The sequence below is a fragment of the Schistocerca americana genome, chromosome 3 (assembly GCF_021461395.2).
Source record: "Schistocerca americana isolate TAMUIC-IGC-003095 chromosome 3, iqSchAmer2.1, whole genome shotgun sequence".
In the NCBI taxonomy this organism is placed as follows: Eukaryota; Metazoa; Arthropoda; class Insecta; order Orthoptera; family Acrididae; genus Schistocerca; species Schistocerca americana.
In genome coordinates, this window is record NC_060121.1 from 364709691 (window position 1) to 364732705 (window position 23015).

At 42.2% G+C, this 23015-nt stretch overlaps 1 protein-coding gene across 4 annotated transcripts in view; it reads right to left on the reverse strand.

Moving 5' to 3' along the window:
- The window catches only part of LOC124605536 (GATOR complex protein WDR24), a 139397-nt gene that overhangs the window by 74073 nt on the left and 42309 nt on the right, over window positions 1–23015 (reverse strand). For all 4 annotated transcript variants that reach the window (XM_047137288.1, XM_047137289.1, XM_047137287.1 and 1 more), the window contains 4 exons: window positions 22392–22605; window positions 15818–16066; window positions 5226–5380; window positions 62–248 (listed from right to left, as the gene is read on the reverse strand). In XM_047137288.1, the coding sequence (XP_046993244.1) occupies window positions 62–248; window positions 5226–5380; window positions 15818–16066; window positions 22392–22605 (805 nt within the window). The remainder of the gene's footprint in view (window positions 1–61; window positions 249–5225; window positions 5381–15817; window positions 16067–22391; window positions 22606–23015) is intronic.

Here is a 23015-nt window from a genome sequence, read left to right on the forward strand (position 1 = left end):
TCTGAGCAGATATGAAAAAAACATTGTTCAGTTCAATATATCATATTTCAAAACAACTTACATTAGTTCTACCAAGGCTTTTTGCTACAGCAGCATTATGTTCACACATTTCCACTAGGGTACGTCCTGTAAGAATGTATCGACGAGCTGACTCACAAAACCAGTGTGTTTCACGGATGGAGCTGTTATTAAACATGAACATATTGCTCGAAGCTTGGTAAAATTGCTCACTATGTGGCACAACTTTCCTGAAAATAGTCGTAACATTGCCAGAAACATGAAAACAATAACAAAACCACTTAAAACATGCATATCTGAAGAATGAACACTATACTAAAACTTAGGATTATGTTTTCTCATCATAATTTCTAGAGCTAAAGAAAACCGATTCCAATGTACAGTTCCTCATCTCAAATGTATATCTTAAGCTGCAAATGTTTATGTCATAGTCATAGTTCTCCAACCAACTCCTATAGCTCACTCACCATATATAATGTATAACCACACAAGATCAAACTGAAGGGTTTTCAAAAAATTGCATAAAACTGAGCAAACAAGCATCACATGAAAATTCACAGAGAATCAATACTAACATTTTTTCCACTAAAATGTAAATATGTATGCAACATTAATTATCTATTTCTATTCCATGAGCCAAAAGGAATAGATAATTGTAACAAAAGATAGCAACCAACATTCACACACTATAATCCACATTAAGTGCTCTTCTTTTATTTATTTAATAATAAAGAGAAGCCAAATGAAAATGAAACATATGGGGGAAAAGTAAGGAAACTGTTTTTATTACTTCAAAAGCAATCACCATAATTGTTAATACATACATCCCACTGTGAGTCAAGAAGGTCAATGCCTTCATGAAAGAATGTTTGCAGTTGCCTACAGAACCATGATTGTACCCTGATTCGTCCGAAGCAAAGTGGTGGCCACGAATGGCTTTCTTCAGGGCTCCAAAAACATGGAAATCACATGGGGAGGAATTGGGACTGTGTGGAGGACATATAAGGGCTTTCCAGAAAAACTTGTGCAGCATAGTCGAAACAACCTTGATAACATGTGGGCTGGCATTACACTGCAACAGAATGTTGTCATACATCAATATCGCAGGGCATTTGGACTTGACGGCACGTTCAAATTTTTACAAAGCGTCCATGTACTGCAGTGCATTAATTGTGATGCCATGTTCCAGAACATCTATGAGCAGTGGGCCCTACCAGGCAAGAGACTTTTCCAGAGTTAATGTGCCTGTGTTTTCGACCACGCTGCACAAATATTGCTGTAAAGCCAATACACACCCTCCACACAATCCCGATCTTCACCCATGCAATTTCCATATTTTTGAGCCCTGAAGAGAGACATTAATGTCATCAATTTCCTTCAGATGAAGAGGTGCATTGTTGTTGTTGTGGTCTTCAGTCCTGAGACTGGTTTGACGCAGCTCTCCATGCTACTCTATCCAGTGCAAGCTGCTTCATCCCCCAGTACCTACTGCAACCTACATCCTTCTGAATCTGCTTAGTGTACTCATCTCTTGGTCTCCCTCTACAATTTTTACCCTCCACGCTGCCCTCCAATACTAAATTGGTGATCCCTCGATGTCTCAGAACATGTCCTACCAACCGATCCCTTCTTCTAGTCAAGTTGTGCCACAAGCTCCTCTTCTCCCCAATTCTATTCAATACCTCCTCATTAGTTATGTGATCTACCTATCTAATCTTCAGCATTCTTCTGTAGCACCACATTTCAAAAGCTTCTATTCTCTTCTTGTCTAAGCTATTTATCGTCCACGTTTCACTTCCATACATGGCTACACTCCATACAAATACTTTCACAAACGACTTCCTGACATTTAAATCTATACTCGATGTTAACAAATTTTTCCTCTTCAGAAACGCTTTCCTTGCCATTGCCAGTCTACATTTTATATCCTCTGTACTTCGGCCATCATCAGTTATTTTGCTCCCCAAATAGCAAAACTCCTTTATTACTTGAAGTGTCTCATTTCCTAATCTAATTCCCTCACATCACCCGACTTAATTTGACTACATTCTATTATCCTCGTTTTGCTTTTGTTGATGTTCATCTTATACCCTCCTTTCAAAACACTGTCCATTCCGTTCAACTGCTCTTCCACATCCTTTTGCTGTCTCTGACAGAATTACAATGTCATTGGCAAACCTCAAAGTTTTTATTTCTTCTCCATGGATTTTAATACCTACTCCAAACTTTTCTGTTGTTTCCTTTATTGCTTGCTCAATATACAGATTGAATAACATTGGGGATAGGCTACAACCCTGTCTCACTCCCTTCCCAACCACTGCTTCCCTTTCATGTGCCTAGACTCTTATAACTGCCATCTGCTTTCTGTACAAATTGTAAATAGCCTTTTGCTCTCTGTATTTTACCCCTGCCACCTTCAGAATTTGAAAGAAAGTATTCCAATCAACATTGTCAAAAGCTTTCTCTAAGTCTACAAATGCTACAAACGTAGGTTTGCCTTTGCTTAATCTTTCTTCTAAGATAAGTCGTAGGGTCAGTATTGCCTCACGTGTTCCAACATTTCTGCGGAATCCAAACTGATCTTTGCCAAGGTCGGCTTCGACCAGTTTTTCCATTCGTCTGTAAAGAATTCACATTAGTATTTTGCAGCTGTGACTTATTAAACTGATAGTTCGGTAATTTTCACATCACAACACCTGCTTTCTTTGGGGTTGGGATTATTATATTCTTCTTGAAGTCTGAGGGTATTTCGCCTGTCTCATACATCTTGCTCACCAGATGGTAGAGTTTTGTCAGGGCTGGCTCTCCCAAGGCTGTCAGTAGTTCTAATGGAATGTTGTCTACTCCGGGGGCCTTGTTTCGACTTAGGTCTTTCAGTGCTCTGTCAAACTCCTCACGCAGTATCATATCTCCTATTTCATCTTCATCTACATCCTCTTCCATTTCCATAATATTGTCCTCAAGTACATCGCCCTTGTATAGATCCTCTATATACTCCTTCCACCTTTCTGCTTTCCCTTCTTTGCTTAGAACTGGGTTTCCATCAAAGCTCTTGATATTCATGCAAGTGGTTCTCCTTTCTCCAAAGGTCTCTTTAATTTTCCTGTAGGCAGTATCTATCTTACGCCTAGTGAGATAAACCTCTACATCCTTACATTTGTCCTCTAGCCATCCCTGCTTAGCCATTTTGCACTTCCTGTCGATATCATTTTTGTGATGTTTGTATTCCTTTTTTTCCTGCTTCATTTACTGCAATTTTATATTTTCTCCTTTCATCAATTAAATTCAATATTTCTTCTGTTACCCAAGGGTTTCTACTAGCCCTCGTCTTTTTACCTATTTGATCCTCTGCTGACTTCACCACTTCATCCCTCTAAGCTAACCATTCTTCTTATACTGTTATGTCTTTCCTCAATTCCTGTCAATTGTTCCCTTATGCTCTCCCTGAAACTCTGTACAACCTCTGCTTCTTTCAGTTTATCCAGGTCCAATCTCCTTAAATTCCCACCTTTTTGCAGTTTCTTCAGTTTTAATCTACAGTTCATAACCAATAGATTGTGGTCAGAGTCCACATCTGCCCCTGGAAATGTCTTACAATTTAAAACCTGGTTCCTAAATCTCTGTCTTACCATTATATAACCTATCTGGTACCTTTTAGTATCTCCAGGGTTCTTCCATGTATACAACCTTCTTTCATGATTCTTAAACCAAGTGTTAGTTATGATTATGTTATGCTCTGCGCAAAATTCTCCCAGGCGGCTTCCTCTTTCATTTCTTAGCCCCAATCCATATTCACCTACTATGTTTCATTCTCTCCCTTTTCCTACTCTCGAATTCCAGTCACCCATGACTATTAAATTTTCGTCTCCCTTCACTACCTGAATAATGTCTTTTATCTCATCATACATTTCATCAATTTCTTCGTCATCTGCAGAGCTAGTTGGCATATAAACTTGTACTACTGTAGTAGGCGTGGGCTTCGTGTGTATCTTGGCCACAATAATGCGTTCACTATGCTGTTTGTAGTAGCTTACCCATACTCCTATTTCTTATTCATTATTAAACCTACTCCTGAAATTACCCCTATTTGATTTTGTATTTATAACCCTGTTTTCAGTGACCAAAAGTCTTGTTCCTCCTGCCAACGAACTTCACTAATTCCCACTGTATCTAACTTTAACCTATCCATTTCCCTTTTTAAATTTTCTAACCTACCTGCCCAATTAAGGGATCTGATATTCCATGCTCCGATCCGTAGAACGCCAGTTTTCTTTCTCCTGATAACAACGTCCTCTTGCGTAGCCCCCGCCCGGAGATCCGAATGGGGGACTATTTTACCTCCAGAATATTTTACCCAAGAGGATGCCATCATCATTTAATGATACAGTAAAGCTGCATGCCTTCAGGAAAAATTATGGCTGTAGTTTCCCCTTGCTTTCAGCCGTTCGCAGTACCAGCACAGCAAGGCTGTTTTGATTAGTGTTACAAGGCCAGATCAGTCAATCATCCAGACTGTTGCTCCTGCAACTACTGAAAAGGCTGCTGCCCCTCTTGAGGAACCACATGTTTGTCTGGCCTCTCAACAGATACCCCTCCGTTGTGGTTGCACCTACGGTACAGCTATCTGTATCGTTGAGGCACGTAAGCCTCCCCACCAACGGCAAGGTCCATGGTTCATTGAGGTGCATGCCTCAACACAATTGTGGCTTTGCAGGCAATCACAAACATGTTTCCACAAAGGCACTGACCATCTTGTCTCATAGTGTGATAAAGGTATTAACAGCTATGGCAATTACCTTTGAAATAATTAACAGTTTATTTACTTTTATTTCATCTGTCTTGTTTCCATTTAATTGATCATTACATAATACAGGAAAATTTCACAATATGAGCTAATCACCACAAGTATGTAAGAACTTCTGTCAAGTAAACTAATGAAATAAATTAGTATGTATCCCTTAGGATGACTGTGAAATGCTGTAAAGTTTCATAGTAATTTACCTATTTTACTAATGAAAGAGAAAATGAATATTATGTTAACTCGTTGCACTCACAAATTCAGTCACAGATAATTATATGGTTCGGAACAAAATTGGAGGAAAATTTAGCCGTAAGTCATATACAGGGACAGTGAATGAAAACAAGAAGAGGTAAAAAGGGAGAAGATGGACAGACTTGCCAATGAATTGTGGACACTGATGATTTACCTTACACCACCTTGCTTCCCACCATAGTTCTGATTAACATTCACTTTGCAAGCATATGAAACATCTCCGCATTTGTTGAAAGCTATACACTGAGGATTAGCTCTATTTGCAGGTCGTGTAGCATCTTGAAATATATGGTGGTACAATGTGCAATCCTGTGCAAAGGAAGTATATTATGATGATTTTCTTTTTAGTTACAAATACAATTAAAAAAGGAGTTTTACTCAACAAGTAAAAGATACAACTAATACTGTGTTTAGGAAGCAATACAAAAAATGATTTCAGATGTCACAGTAAGCACAAGTTACAAAGAAGATGTAAAATCTACAACAGAACCCAAAGGCAAATCTTGTATCCACACAACTAGATAAAAGACATACACTGAGCATTAAATGAAGCATAAAAGTGCAATTAAAAGGAAAGTACATGAGTTGACAACATTACTAGGTAAATGTACAGTTGGAGACTGTACTTATGCTTAAAATCTACATTTAAATTATGTAGTACAGTTACTGTTACAGAATTCTTATTTTCAAGTAGTCTGATCAAAAAGTCAGATTTCGCAATACTGCAGTTGTTACCTTTCCCTGAACAGAGTTTTTAATCAAACATACGGACTGTCACAATGGAAAAGTGTGCAAATTTCTGCATAATTTTCAAGAATTGTGTCAGTGTGACGAATTTCAGTGTTACTTTTATGTGGGATGTTGTAATACAATCTATAAGTAATGATGCTCGTCACCTCTGGAGATGCATTAATAACTGAAACTACCACTACATAAAACCTGATAAAGAGAAAGTTATCTTCAAACTTGAAGCTGATTTGGTATTATCACAATGAGAGTTAGCACTTTTGCGAGCTATAGTCTGCAGTAGTAATGTTAGGACTACATTAGAAGACTGGTTTACAGTCAAGCATTCCAAATACGTTGAAAGTTCCATAAGACGTTGACAGCTTCAGTCTAGCAGTCTCCAATACCTTCACTGCTTTGGAGACTGAGGTCAAAAGCTTTCAGACAACCCAAGAAATCCAGAAGCAATCTGGAATTACAGGGCATAAGGTACGAGTAAAGTGAAAGAATAAAAGCTTTAAGAAGACCAAAGTCTTATTGCTGCAATGCAGTCAAGGATGGGGGGACTATCAGAACTGGTATGGAACTCTTTGGGAAGTGACTACCAGGTAACGGGTGTTCTCACGCCAAGAGCAGCACTCAGTGATTCCACTTGGGAATGGTTCTTAAATTAAGATCATTTAATAATAGTAGAGGCTGTAAGTAAGTAACAGTTTAAACCATAACCTTATGACATCAGGTACACTGCTGAGAATGCTCTTCACACTAGCGAGAATACTGAGTCACACTTTGAGTGGTATGATAAACCCTCGATGAAGCACTCTGTACAGTGAGTGGAGAGCTTGGTAAATCACTCAGGGGAAAAGACATTTATACATGGGTGTGACTAGTCCATCACCTCTCACTTGGGTCACATGATGAATGGCATGGTTTGTGTCTGAATGCTTCTGATGCAAGAGTAGTTGCACAACAAATTGCCAGAGGCATCCAGTTTGACCAAAGCAGTATTCCCCATATCCTAGTAATTTTTGTGTTCCCTATGCCTTTATTAGGGTAAATTCATCTGAAGGACAGAGCTGGAGAATAAATGTACAGTGTGTTAATTGTAATGTGGACAACAGCCAGAGGTAAAAAAAATTAAATCATCTTGCGTATTTTTAAAGTTCTTAATTGCAACAAATATGTATGCTTTATACTCTGTGGACTTGACTGCCCGACTTTCAGTCAACACACAGTAATAACAGTTGAAACAGCTTCTAGGGGGAAAAAAAATAATGCAATGTGGACAAAGCCATAGATATTAAAGAAAACAAGTTAAATGTCTTCCATCAAAAAATAATGAGGGCAAACATAGACAAGGATGTCCTTGATTATAAAGCTCTTGCACCATCGATGACTAGATGCGTTACAAGGAATGCGAAGAAAGGTAGGAAAGTATTCTTTCTTAGCAAGAATGACCGGAAACAATCTATTGAGTATCTGAGTTGTCAGCATTGAATATTCAGCTCAGACAACAAAATGTAGAGCAAAAATCAATAATACTCGAAATAATTGTACAATAAACCTCAGATCAGAGTGTGCAGAGCAAGGCAGTAATGGATGGAAAAGACCCATCATGATTCAATAGTCACATTACAAAGTTGCCACGAAAACAAAGCACACTTCATTACAGATTTAAGTGAAGACGAAACCTAGTTGACAAATGAAAGCTGAACAAAAATAAAATGGGCATAAGTAGAGCAATGTGAGAAGTGTTCAATGAAAATTTTGCCAGCTAAACTGACTAAAAATTGTAAGAAATTTTGATTGCACATGAAGCCAGTAAGCAGATTGAAATCATCTGCTCACAGCGAGAGGTCCAAGTGGTGGGATCGACTTTTTAAAACCAAATATTGGTAATGTATGTTAAGATTCTAGATAGCACATCTTGCAGCCATTCATCCTGGTGGGCTCTCATTTTTGAGTAATTGAAGGAAAAAAAATTTCAGAATTTTGCGTGATGCTGAATAATGTTAAAAAAGTTGCATTACATAACCTGGTTGCGTGGTGTGGTGGATTAGGCTAATAACTTCACATGCAGGAAGTTGTGGGTTTGAATATCATCAGGTGCAGTAAAGTTTTCATTCTTAAATCTTTATTGAAGTGACTTTGATAAATATTATTGTAGTAAAATTAATTGGATTAAATGTAATTTTTTATTTCTATTCCTTTGTCACATCATTTTAATCACCTGATGCACTTTTTCACTTGTTTCATTTTTTATTCATATCATTCTTTTTCCAATCAGAATTTATGTGAATATAAACTCAATTATATTTATTATAATATGCAGTTACTCGGAAATTACAATCTATCAGTTAAAAGACAAAAGATGAAATAATCTATTTATACTGGCTGTACAATGGCGGGAGAAATGTATTTTTCATTGCCAGATGTGTGATTTTTTTGCGTGGTACTTGTAATACAAACATTTAAAGCACAACCTGAATAAAAATATGGGTAAACAACAATACGGGAATTATGAGTCCACCTTGATGCAAAACACTTTGGTTATTTATTTACTTATTTTTTCCCCAAACTAGTTTCAGCGACAAATGTGAATCCCTATTACACTATGGATGAAATAACGCAGACGAAGATATCCATGAAAGAAGGGTTTATAAGCAAAATGAAATTCACACAAAACCAGAAATAGATATAATGAACACAATAATGTGGACGAAAAAACATGGTGACAAAGCAAAAGAAATTAAACTGAAATACATAAAATTATTTAAAAACATATGGACAAAGATTTCACGTGGAAAAAGAATGATAGGAAGAAAGATGCGAGCAAATGAAGAAACTTATATTATGATTAAAATTATACAACAAAGGAATAGAAATAAAAAATTACATTTAAATCATTAATGAAATAAAAATGATGATCAAACTCATTCTGATAAAGATTTAAAAATAAAGAATTTATTGTACCTGACAAGATTCAAATCCACAACCCCCTGCTCGTGAAGCTATTATCCTATACACCATACCACGCAAGCAATGTATGCAAGAGAACATTTTTAATGCTATTGAGCATCATGCTAAATTCCAAAAATTATTTTTGTCAATTACTTGAGAAGAACGGGCCCACCATGGTGAATGGCTGCAGTGTTTGATACCTGGGATCTTAAGCTACATAACAGTGTATATGGTTTCAAAAAGTCAATCCCATTGCTGGGGACCTCTCTTTGTCAGTCACTCAACAACCATTCTGATACTGAAATGGAAGCTGGCAGGTTGAAATACTGAACTGATTTTTCCAAAATTGTTTCACTGTGGAAGATTCAAGTATGGTTCCTCCTTGTATTTACTACATGAATGTCTAAAAGACAGATATTGAGATAAGTGACCACTGTGTAGCAAATCAACTTAAGTTACTCAATAGTGGAAAGGCATCTGGACCAGATACGATATCCACTACATTATACAGTGATTAGTTTAAAGAACTTGCTCCCTTTCCAGTAGCAGCTGGTCATAGATCACTGGGGCAACAAAAGGTAGCAAGTAATTGGGAAAGAGTGCAGATCATTACTGTTTTCAAGAAGGATCATGTAATTATAAGCCTATAGCACTGACATCAATCTGCTGCAGAATTATGGAACATATTTTGTGCTTAGGAAGTATGACAATTTTTGAGATTGAAAATCTCTTCTATAAAAATCAACAAGGATGCATGCAGTAGCCACCAGAAAGATCGCGGGAGGCGCACATCGACATGGCGCGTCACGGACAGTAGTTGCCTCAAGTAGAGTCCCGTCCAACAGAGGGCACGCGAGAATTCGGACGCGACCACTGCCGGCATAACAACAACAACTCTGGCAGCACGGGCCGTGCCCAGTATGTTAACATCGGGCATGCCTAGGACACAGTCCCGGTCTACACTACGTGAAGTGCGACGTAAACGTGAACAGTGTTACTACACAATTGGCGACGAGTAGGGTCGTTCTTTCGCGTGTTGCGTCGTTGTTCTGGTTTCGCAGCTTCTCCACGGCATGGAGGATTTAGTGCGGGTTTTGGCTGAGCAGCAGATGGAGCTCATGGCCACCATGAAACAAGTGCTTCTGGCGTTGCTCTCCACGCCGTCTGTTCCAGCGCCGTTCCCTCCTCCCTTTCCCCCGTATGACGAGACGGCGGAGGATTGGGACGCATATGAACATCGCCTTCGGCAGCATTTCCAGGCGTTTCATGTTGCTGATGCAGAGGTATGTCGTGCTCTCTTCTTGTCTTGGATATCTCCCTCGCTGTATCAAGTTTTGCGGCAGCTAGCGCCGTTGCAGGAACCCTCGTCCTTGTCTTTTGACGCTTTGTGTTCATTGCTGTCTTCATATTATCGCCGCCGCACGCATGTTGTGGCGGCTAGGGTCGAGTTCTATCAATGCAAGAAACAGCCCCATCAGTCTTACCGGGTGTGGGCCGCTACCCTGCATGGTCTTAGTTGCAAGTGTCATTTTGTCATGGAGCAGTCGCGAGAGTCGTATGCCCACGTTATGGTGTGTGACGTCATTGTTCGTTCAGCCCCTGATAGGGAGGTCCGGCAACGGGCCCTGCAGTTAGAAGACCCTTCCCTCGAGGAAGTCCTGTCCATTGCTCAATTGTATGAAGTCTCTCACGCCGCAGGTCAACAGCTGGAAGCATGGTGCGACGTCGCGGCGGTTCAGGGCGGCGCGTCCGCGTCCACTGTGTCCAGGGTGGACGACGTGCGAGCGGTACAATCCGGCCGTTACAGCCGCTCCCGCACGGCGCGTAAACAGAATTCCAGCCGCCGGCCCCTGTTGCCATCCTGTGTGTCGTGCTATATACATCATGATCGGTCAGAGCGCCCCCAGCGTTGGGCCGTTTGTCGCAAATGTAATAAAAAAGGTCACATTGCTAAAGTTTGCCGCTCAGCCGCAAAAGAATCGAAGGAAGCAGGTAAAGAGGACATGGATGTTGACACTCAGGAAGTTTCATCGGGCCAGGCTCCCGACGCATCGGCACGCAAACTCTTTATCGAGGTGTCGGTTCGGTCGTGCCGGTTACAACTGCAAGTAGATACGGGCAAGGCAGTTTCGTTGTTGAATGCACAAACTTATTCCGACCTTGGATCGCCCCGTTGGCGCCAGTTTACCGGCGTCTACACGGTTATGGTAAACAGTTCATTCCCCTACTGGGTCAATTCACTACCGACGTGACTTACAAATCAGTCACTCGGCCTATTACTTTTATTGTTGTCAGTGATGCGAGCTCCGCTAACCTTTTTGGCCTGAATGCCTTTCAAGCTTTCGGTTTTTCTATCGCTGACACCATACAGTTGGTCTCCGAAGACGTTCCCTATCAATCATTGGAATCTTTGATCTCAGACTTTCCAGATATTTTTGAAGAGGGCCTGGGGCGTGTTTCAGATTTTGAAGGTCACTTCACGTTGAAGGCGTCAGCTCGCCCACATTTTCTACGCGTGAGGCAGATTCCCTTGGCTCTCTGCCCTCAGGTAAAGGAAGAGCTAGACCAGCTGACAGCCCTAGGAGTCATTCTTCCCATTTCTTCTAGTGAGTGGGCTTCGCCCCTCGTTATTGTAAGGAAGCCCTCGGGAAAATTACGTCTTTGTGGCGATTTCAAGGCCACCATGAATTCCCAATTGGTGGTGGACACCTATCCTTTGCCTCGTGCTGATGAATTGTTCTCCGCTGTGGCGGGAGGCCAATATTTTTCGAAAATCGATTTTTCGGAGGCTTATCATCAGATACCACTTGATGAGGACTTCAAACGGCTGGTGGTCGTCAACACCCCGTTTGGCCTTTACCAATACCAGCGGTTGGCCTTCGGAATCTCCAGTGCCCCGGCGATATTCCAGCGTTATCTTGAGCACGTCACATCGACAATCCCTCATTGTATTAATTACCTGGATGACATAATTGTCACAGGCCGCAGCATGAAGGAACACTTGCACAACCTTCGCACCCTCTTTCTCAAATTGAGGTCTGTGGGCTTGCGTTGCAACCTGCGTAAGTCAAACTTCTTCCAACCGTCCATTGAGTATGTGGGGTACACCATCTCTCGGCACGGCATCCAGCCACTGGAAAGTTTGGTCGAAGGTATCGTCGACCTTCCTCGGCCTGCTTCGCTGAAAGAGTTACAAGCTTTTTTAGGCAAGATAGCCTATTACCACTGGTTCATTCCCAGGGCTTCCACCATAGCCTGCCCCCTGTACTGCCTTCTGCGCAAGGGTGTTCCTTTTGATTGGTCGCCTGCATGCGAGCGAGCGTTCACCTCATTGAAGGGCCTCCTCACGTCAGCGCCTTGTTTGGCTACTTTTGATCCCCATAAGCCGTTGGTCCTGGCTACAGATGCTTCACAGTATGGGGTGGGGGCGGTCCTGGCCCATCACAACACAGATGGTTCCGAGCAACCACTGGCGTTTGCTTCTAAAACTCTTAGTCCCGCGCAGGTCCATTACTCCCAGGTGGAAAAAGAGGCTTTGGCCATTGTCTACGCTGTTACCAAGTTTCACCCTTTCTTGTATGGCACGAAGTTTCAGTTAATCACTGACCATAAGCCGTTAATATTGTTATTTGGCTCCGCCTCTCAGATTCCGGATAGGGCGGCCCACAGACTACAGTGCTGGGCCTTGTTCCTCTCTAAGTACCATTATGACATAAGTACCATTATGACAATCATTTTCTCCCTACCCGACAGCATGCCAACGCCGACGCTCTTTCCCATCTTCCGGTGGGCCCGGATCCTACGTTCGATCGAGAGGAGATTTTGTGTTTTAATTTGGATGTGGCGTCCCGCCAAGCGGTTGATGGCTTCCCGATCACTAGTTCTCGAGTCTCCCGGGAAACGGCAGCTGACCCGGTTCTCTGGCAAGTAGTTTGCCTCATTCAGCAGGGGTGGTCATCCCGCCCTCCGGGCCGGGCCTCGGACCCTCCTCGTAATTATTTTATTCTACGAGACCACCTCTCAGTCTTGGAAAGAGTTCTCCTTCTGGCTACCGATGATACAGCTCCTCGCGTGGTTGTTCCTGCAAGTTTACGAAGGGAGGTCCTCACGTTATTAAATATGGGGCACTGGGGTGTTCCTCGTACTAAAACCTTGGCTCGCAGACATGTGTACTGGCCGGTATTGACAGAGAAATTGAGCACTTGGTGGCCGCCTGTTCCCAGTGTGCGAGCCAACAGGTATCTCCCAGGGCAGCGTTCTCTTCATGGCCGCCGGCAACCCAAGCATGTGAACGTGTTCACATCGATTTTGCGGGCCCGTTTCTCAATGGCTTTTGGCTCATTGTCATTGATGCTTATTCCCGATTCCCATATGTGGTTCGCTCCTCCTCAACCACTTCAGAAGTTGCAATCCAAGCACTAGCAAAAATCTTTTCTGTGGAAGGTCTGCCAATCACCCTGGTCTCGGACAATGGACCGCAGTTTATTTCGCAGACCTTCCACGATTTTTGTAGGCGCTTCGGTATTCGGCACGTTTGGTCTCCCCCCTTCCATCCACAATCGAATGGGGAAGCTGAGCGCATGGTGCGCACATTTAAGACACAGATGAAAAAGTATGTGCACGAATTTCCTGCGGAGGAAGCATTGACGTTTTTCCTGACGGCATACCGGACCACACCAATGGGAGAACACAGCCCCGCAGAGCTCCTCCATGGGCATCAACCTAGGACTCTGCTGCACCTCCTCCGACCTGGTCCTCGCCAGTGTCGCAAAACGGAGTACCTGGCTTTCCACTGGGTATGTCGGTCTGGGCCCGTGGGTTTGGTCGTAATCCACGTTGGATACCGGCGACAGACCTGCGCCGAAATGGCCGCCGGCTCTATACCTTGCAGGCGGGGGACCGGGTGGTACGTTGTCACCAAAATCAGCTACGTCCACGTTTAGGCACCCACCCTCCGACCTCTCGGACACTGGCTTCCCCATTGCCAGCACCTGTGTTGGTTTCGCAGGGGACGTTACCGCCTATCCCCGCTGTGACTCTGCCGCACTGCACTGGTTCTCAGCCTTGGCAGCCTCCAGTAGCTCCAGCACCGGCATCACCATTGTTCGAGATGCCCCAGCGAGAGCCGGCCCCCCTCGCAGGCCCGGTTTCTCAAGAGGCTGGTTCACCTGTGGTAGTCCCTCCCCCATCGTCCCCGCCAATGGGTCTTGCCGCTCCTGAGGTGGAACAGGATCCGGAGTTCGACAGCTTGTCGCCCGTTCTGTCCCGGGCTCTGGTTGTGGGACGATGGGGGCCTCTTCGTGTGGGTCACTTCCAGCCGTATTAGAAGGTACCGGCTCGAGGGTTGGCAGATCCCCTCGACTCCGGCCTTCCAATGGATGTGGAGGCCATCGCTCCTGCCCGACGCTCCACCTTCCGATGCAGTGGATCACAGTGGCTTCACCCCCCGAAGGAGGAGGAGTGCAGTAGCCACCAGAAAGATCGCGGGAGGCGCACATCGACACGGTGCGTCACAGACGGTAGTTGCCGCAAGTAGAGTCCCGTCCACCAGAGGGCACGCGAGAATTCGGACGCGACCTCTGCCGGCATAACAACAACAACTCCGGCAGCACGGGCCGTGCCCAGTAAGTTAACATCGGGCATGCCTAGGACACAGTCCCGGTCTACGCTAAGTGAAGTGCGACGTAAACGTGAACAGTGTTACTACAATGCAGTATACTGAGATCTTGTGAAACATACATCACTCTGTTCATCTATGAAATCCAAAGTGCCACAGACAAAGGTGTACAGGTTGATACCATGTTCCCGGACTTCAAGAAGACATTTGATATGTTTCTGAACTGCCTTTTAGTGAAAAAATTAAGAACTTGCTGAATATCAGACCAGATTTGTGGCTGCGTTCAGGATTTCCTAGCAGATGGAACTGAACATGTAGTTCTTGACAGAATGAAAACAATGGGGTCTTTAACTTCTTTGAACCCCTGATGGAGGAATTGGGATAAAAATTCAGCAATGATGCAGAGGCTGACCAGTCAGTGCACAGTTAGCTGTTGGAGTGCCCCCTCGATTTTTCCGCGAAGGGATCAATAAGTTGCTTATCAGGAGAAAAACATTCTTCTTTTAAACAAAACTATATTTAAAAACAGTATTCTGCTTTTTTAACCAATACTCATACTCTGCTAAAAATTTTAATATTAAATGACATACTTAGAAAAACAATGATGCAAAGAAAGGGAAACCGGCTGCTGCAACAACAATGTCTGCAATTGGGACACTTAATAGTATAGTCATCAGTGCATTTGCTAAAATAGTTTCAGACAAATCTGACTATACCCAGACAGGCACAATGAAAAAGAATTGTGCCTTGCTTTAACTAAATACCTCTTCCCCCTCCTTCCATTATATTGTTATTCCATCGTGGTCTTTCCGCTGCCTGATTATACCATTAAAAATTCATTTAAATAAATAAGCTTTTCACTAAAATCTCATTTAACCTTTCTCATTTGCAATCACATAGAGGGATACAATATTTCAAACTGGTAGTAGACAGTCTATATGCACTAAAACATATTAAAAGTCTCTAACTAGCGACACAATTCCGATGCTGGACATGGAACACAACTTTAAAATTCCATTTGTACCATATCCATCTCAGTGTTGCATGTATGTGGCTACAGAGAAAAAGGAAGATGTGAGTACCATGTTTCCACAGAAAACAATCTGTAATTATGTGAAAATAAAATGACTGCTTCTTTAATGTATTACACCTATTTTTAATCAATTTTAATTTCAATTTAAAGATTAAAACCTGCAGAGTGTGAGCAAAACATGTGGCGTGAACACCTCATCCTGTACTGGAGGAAATTACTCATTAAGAGGTCCGTCCATAAAACAGTAGTCAACAGTCAGCAACTTTGGTATTTGGATTATTATAACTCTCTCTGTATATACCAAAAAAATCACCTGCACTGAAAACTGAGCGTTATGTTTAGTCATTTTATGTCACTACTTTGTGCATCTGAAGAGAACATTTTCTTTTAATCTTACAAGAAAACTTACCCTGCTTGTGGAGACAAATGTGTGTGGATTACCACACCATGCGACATCTGTTGCAACATCTTTATGTTCATTGAAGGCAGCGTAAGGTATGTAAGGCCTACGAACATCCCAAACATTTATGCTACAATCAACAACAAGTGCACAGCTGGCAATGTGAAATTTTCGCTGTGGACGCCACTTTATATGACCCACAGATGCTATTGTAGGAACTGTGTACTCAAGTGTTGGTTTGGCATTCAGATTCCAGACCTAAAAGAGAGACCAAAAGGAAAAAAAGAATGAAACATGGTAATTGCTTGAATGTTAATAATATTGTCACATAGAAGAAGATGTAATCAGATTAATGATGAACACTAACTTCACTTAATGAAGGTTTATTCAGCACTTGTACACTCAAGAGCGTGGAGTGAACTGCCTCTGGCAAGAACACATAAGGTGCATATACAGTTACAAAATATTCCAGTACAATGATTCTTGACATTTGTGGATATTTCTAGACTGTACTTGAACCAAATACAGAAATTAAAATTTTACAGTTTAGGTAAGTTTTGAACTCACGACCCTCCATGCACTAGTCTAGTATCATAACCACTACACCACTGTGACTGTGCTACTCAGCTTCTTCTGCGACATTGCTCCCTCCTTAAGAGAACAGCGTCTTGGTGTTACATCCTCCTAGTCCGGGAACGAGTCATCGGTCCTGCATACTCCGACTCCCAATGAACGATTCTTGTCCTGGCGGTGATCTTCTTAGAATTTCTTTTGCTGCTAGCTCTTCATCGCCTTTCCGCTCGTTGCCTGTCGCTGTAGCTTCGAATTTACCCTGGGTTGCAGGATCATTATAGGGCTTCATTCAAAGGACATGGACCGTACCTCTGATCTTTTGTTGTCTTGTGTTGGGGTCAAAATCTTCAACTTCGTAAGTAACATCAGACAACTGCTTTATAAGCTTATAAGGTCCAAAGTAGCGCCTCAGGAGCTTCTCAGAGAGATCAACCTTCTGAACAGGAGTGAAGATCCAGACGAGGTCGCCAGGCTGTTACACAACAGAGCGGTGGCTTGCGTCATACCTTTGGCGATCATTTTCTTGAACCTGCAGCGTGCGGAGTCGAGCTAACTGCTGAACTTCCTCAGCTCTGGTTAACATCTGGCTGATGTAGTCATCGTCCACGTCATCAGACTGTACTGGAAGCACAGTGTCCATCACCGTAGTCACCTCACACCCATGTACCAGAAAAAGATGGCATAAATCCTGTGGAGTCTTGTTTGGTGGTGTTGTAGGCAAATGTCACTGAAGGTAGCACCTCATCCCAGTTGCTCTGCTCAACACTGATGAACATTGATAGCATGTCGATCAAGGTCTTATTAAGGCGTTCAGTAAGCCCGTTAGTTTGCGGATGGTAGGCAGTCGTCTTGTGATGAGTAATGTTGCACCAACGGTTTATCTCTGTCTTGAGATTCAATTGAAAAACTTTCCCTCGATCCATAATTAACAACCTTGGGACACCGTGTTTTTATACAATGCACTATGTTTTAAATACAATGTCTTCCACGATGAATTTGGCTACCTCAAATGCTTCGGCTGTTTTCACGGCTTTTGTAATGGCATAGCGTGTCAGATAATCAGTGCAAACAATAATCCATCTATTGCCACTAGCAGATGTTGGAAATCGTCCGAAGAGGTCAATCCCAACACACTGGAAAGCTGTTTTGGGTGGTGGAATTGGTATGAGTTGGCCAGGCGGTTTCTGAGGACAAGGCGACACATAGTGACAGACACTCCTAAATAAACCTGGCCAGAAAAATCTTTTGTGCATCCTATCGTACGTCTTAATAAATCCTAAATGTCCGACCTCAGGTGTGTCATGGAATTCGTGTAGAACATCTAAGCGCATGTGTTTAGGAATCACTGGTAGCCACCTCTTTCCAAATGGATCAGTTTTTCTTGCAAAGTAACCTTAAATTGTCCTTTCACATCCTCTGACCAATTTAAGGCAAGCATAATTTGAGATATCTTGGCATCATCCTTCTTCTCAGCAGAGAGATCCTGGAGAGCAGCGAGACAGTCACTATCTTCACCAAAGTCTTGATGGTCTTGCACAGGGTTTCTTGAGAGACAGTCGGCATCTTTGTATTTTCTTCCACTCTTGTACACTATGGTAATGTCATACTCTTGAAGACATAGTGCCCACCTGGCGAGTCGTCCTGTTGGATCCTTAAGACCTGTCAACCAATAAAGTGAATGGCCTTCCATAGAGATACTGTCAAAATTTGCATGTGGCCCATATCACAGCAAGACATTCTCTTTCTGTAGTTGAGTAGTTCCTCTCGGGTTTTGTACGTGTCTCTTTTCCATCCGAAATTTGCACCAGAAGAGCACTGATCCCATACCCACTTGCATCTGTGTGTAGTTCTGTAGGTGCTCTCTCATCATACAGACCAAGTACAGGGTCAGTCGTAAGAGCTTTTCATAGCACATCAAAAGAATTTTGATGAGCACCATCCCAGATAAATTTAGCATTAACTTTTAACAACTCTTGGAGTGGCCTGGCTTTGATACAAAAGCCTTTGATAAAAAGACGGTAATAAGAACATAATCCAAGGAAGCTTCTCATATCACTAATACTTTTAGGAATAGGAAATTCCATTATAGATCTCACCTTTTCTGGGTCTGGCCGCACACCTTCGTTTGACACAAGGTGTTCAAGTATTTTATTTCTTTTGCTCCAAAGAGTTACTTTCTTGGATTAAGTTCAGTCCGCCTTGTTGGACACACTTAAGAATGGCCCTCAGTCTTTTTACATGTTCATCAAATGTCTCTGATAACACTATAATGTCATCTAAATAACAAAGACACACCGTCCACTTCAGGTGACTTAGAAGATTATCCATCATCCGTTCAAAATGACAAACGGCATTACCTTAAACTCATACATGTCCATGGTTGAGAAAAACTTAGCCCCCTTCAGACAATCTAGTGTATTGTCAATTCCTGGAAGGGGGTAAACGTCCCTTTTAGTTAAGCTTCCAGTAATCAACACAAAAGTGCCAACTGCCATCCTTCTTCCTGATGAGAACCACTGGTGATGACCATGGGCTCTACGAAGGCTGGATGATGTCATTCTTCATTATTTTCTGTACCTCGTCGCAAATTATTCGATGTTACATTGCTGATGCACAGTATGAAGCATTCAGAGAACTCTTGAAGACTGGCAAGTAGCTTCTTCTGTGATTCCTTAGTGAGATCTGTTGGTAGTCAAGCTAGAAGATCTTGTCCCGTAGTGGTAGTGCCAATTTCACCCACAGACTAAGCATGGGAGGTTTCTATGATGCTCAGCTGTTCGACAATTAACGGCTCAGCATTTGCTATGCACGTGTGTCTTGGAAGGATCTGTGGTTCTCGGTGCCAGTTAACTATCCATAATTCACAGAATCCGTTCTTAAACGAGACGACAGAGGCTGGAATGACCAAGTTATTCTTCAGTGGTATGCTTCTCTTACATTCCACTACACGATCCATGGATTGATGCATTGCATGCATGACCCATGACAGTTACCTTTCTAGCACTGACTGCAGGAATGATCACTCGATCCAGCACACAATCTCCACACACTCAGATGCGCATCTTCCTGTCCACAGTATCTCATCTCGTCTAGCATAATCTTCAAGCAACCACAATCTATAATTGCCTGAGAAGCTTTCAAAAAGTCCCATCCAAGAATGATGTCACGTCATGATTACACTCTTGTAAGACGTTGTATTCTAAGGGCTGTGTATGGCCACTTATACCCACACGGATGACACATCTTCCTGTACGTTTTACATATTTCCCTTTAGCCACCTTCAGCAGAGATGTTTTGTTGTTGACGAATACGGTTTTCTGCAACTGGCGACGATACTTCTCCAAAATGACTGAATATGATCCTCCAGAGTCCACAAGAGCTTGGGCTGGTCAGCCATTCATGAGGACATCGACATAGTTTCCTGTCATTTTTGTAGTGATCGACGGCACAGGATTTTTTCTTCGGTGGCCTCACCTCCAAGGAAGGTCGCACCCTTTAGTTTTCCAGGTTGCAGCAGCTAGGTGATCAGCTGGAGCTTCTAAATGGTGATGGAGACCTTGATCGGCATATTGGGGAGCATCCTCTCCAGCGGCTGGCTTGCAGCGATGGTGACCTACGTCATCCTGTCCCCACATCTTCTCGTTCATCTAAGTCGTCCCAGAGTTGGCATTGCCTAAGATCGGTCTGCTATCTTCTGGTGCAGGCGTCGTCAAATATCTGCTGCCTTTCTTGACAACAGCACACCCATGTCCTGGTCTTCCACAGTGGAAACATGCTGGTTGGGTATCATGGGTCCTCCAGATGTCAGTCTTCCTTGGTGCCCAAACAGATTCCTCATGCGGCATTGTAGGAATGTGACTTCGCCTGGGTCTTACTTTTTTACTGTTTTAAAGGGAAATGAAGGATGAGAGATTGGGTTCAATGTCTGTTCCACTTCCTCCCTTATGACTTCTTGAAGTCTCTTGGTTTTTTGCTCGCCGTTCAATCCAAGTGCCTTCTGAACTTACTCTACCACTATCTGACGAAGAACACTTGTGAAATCAGTTCCTTCCTCCATCACAGACATTGATACAATGTTTGGAAGATGTTCAAACTTCTTGCGTGTAATTATTTTTTGATGTGTTGCCTTGATATACTGGCACCATTTTATGAAGTATTCTGCTGTCGAAACCTCCTTCAGGAGTAGGGATTGATACTTGTCCTCAGCAACACCCTTCATGATATGTGCAACCTTATCTTTCTCCTTCATTCTAGGATCCACTATTTTACACAGCTCCAAGACGCCTTAAATCTAGGATGCTGTAGTTTCTCCTGGACGTTGTGCCCTGCACTTTAATTTATCTTCAGCCTTGCACTACTGTAATTGTGTGTCACCAAAATACTTGCGCAGTTCCACCTGGAATACTTCCCAGCTTGTGAACTTCTCCTAGTTGTTCTCATATCATTGCTTGACAGTGCCCTCCAAGCAGAAAAATACGTTAGCCAAACACACTATCTCATTTGGTAAATTTGGCTATACGCTCCTACACCTTCACCCACTTGTTTGGATCTTGGCCACCGTCTCCAGAGAACCTGGAAGGGTGTCTCATATGGTGGCACACAGCTGCTGTCATCATAATGTCCTCTTCTTCTTCTTCTGTCTCCGACAGATTGCGATCTGTTGCATATGGCTCGAAATCGGGTTTCTCATCACATAAACGGAAGCTCTGTCATGGCCTGATGGGAGCCACTGTGTCGTCGATAATGTGCGCTACTACAAGTTCCAGTACTCAGTGTCTCCACCAGAACAAATGTTTATTCAGCACTTTCACATACAAGAGCGCGGAGCAAACTGCCTCCAGCCGGAACACATACGGTATATATACAGTTACAGAACTGTTTGTGGATACTTCTAGACTGTACTCGAACCAAATATAGAAATTAAAATTTTACAGTTCAAGTGAGTTTTGAACTCACGACCCTCAATGCAAGTCTAGTATCATAACCACTACACTATGGTGACTGTGCTACTCAGCTTCTTCTGTGACACTATTATAGCTTTGTATGAAAGGCAGTCATGATCAAGAACTGCAGTGAGAGTCCATAATATAACATCAAATTACAGTTTGATTATAATCCATACATGCACCATTAATGATCTTTTAATATGTTACGTGTACAAATAAAGCAAGCATGCCAATAAAACAACAAAAAATCCAGGATAGAATAACGCCAATATCATGAAAAGGATAGAATGCTACTTGCCATACAGAGGAGGTGCTGAGTTGCAGAAAGGCACCACAGTCTTTCCGTTGTGCCTGTCTACCACTCACCAGCTCCTCTATATAGTGACAAACAATTTTTCTTTTTCATGATACTGTTGTCAAGCATGCTAAATACATTGACTCAACAATTTAATATACTAAATATGAACTCCTTTATTTCATGAGATGGCGAAATTTTTAACAGAAAATAATTTTTTGTGCACAACAGCAGTGCAAGACCAAGAAAGGAATTTATAATTTGTACAAATATCTAAACTGAAAGCTAAAATCACACAAAGAGAAATAAAATTTCTTTTCACACAGACAAAACAATAAATAAATTGTAGTAGATTGTAACAGTAGAAAATCTTGACTGGAAAATAATTATTAACAGAGGGCAGACCACTAAATCAACATCATGAATGGTGGCCAGACATAGCAAAGTGAAGATGATTGCTTGTTAGTCTTTTATATTTTTCATCTTAATATGAATGAGTTTCAAAACACACACACACACACACACACACACACACACACACACACACACACACACACACTCTCTGCAGCAACAGTGTTGAATACATATGTTTGATTATACTTATCTTCATTTAAAGAACAACCAGCAAGGCTATGTTTTGTATGCCTATCTGATATTCACTACTTTCTCTGAAAAGTGAATTGTCACCTGCTAACATCTTCACAATGATTGAGGATGATCATACATTGCTATTTTGTTATAATCACCCATGTATAGTATTGATTCATACCTTTATAGTTTTGTCTCTGCTGGCAGTAGCTAGCCATGTCACTTCTGGATGCCAATCACAGGCAAAGACAGGACCACTATGTGCTGTAAACTGATGGCAGCAACGGTCAGGACGTCTGATATCCCAGAGCTGCACATTGCCATTCTCAGACACAGCAGCAAACATGTGGTGAATGTGTGGGCTGAATTGTACATCTCTTACACTTTCAGTATTGCTGCACATAAACAAGAGCAAATATTTAAAAATTTATTAACAACATAATTATCTTTGTACACAATGACTGCCTCACTATTCAGTGGCAATTAATTCAACTTATGTTTACCTTTTGCATATGTCACATAAGTTCATACAAAACATACCAAAATACAAGAAGTGAAACTAGGAAATAAAGAGCGGAGAAAATACGGGGACATAGAAAACCAATCAGAAACAGGAGAGATTCAACAAAAAAACTGTATAGGATTGAATAACTGATAGCACAAATAAGAAACGGTATGGCAACTTACATGCTTGTGTTTGAGTGAGACATGCACCCCAAATTAAATCTCTTTTGTGAGTACGTTTTCTTTCAATCTAGCCTACATAATACTTGCACAATCATCACAATTAATCTTGTAAACATAT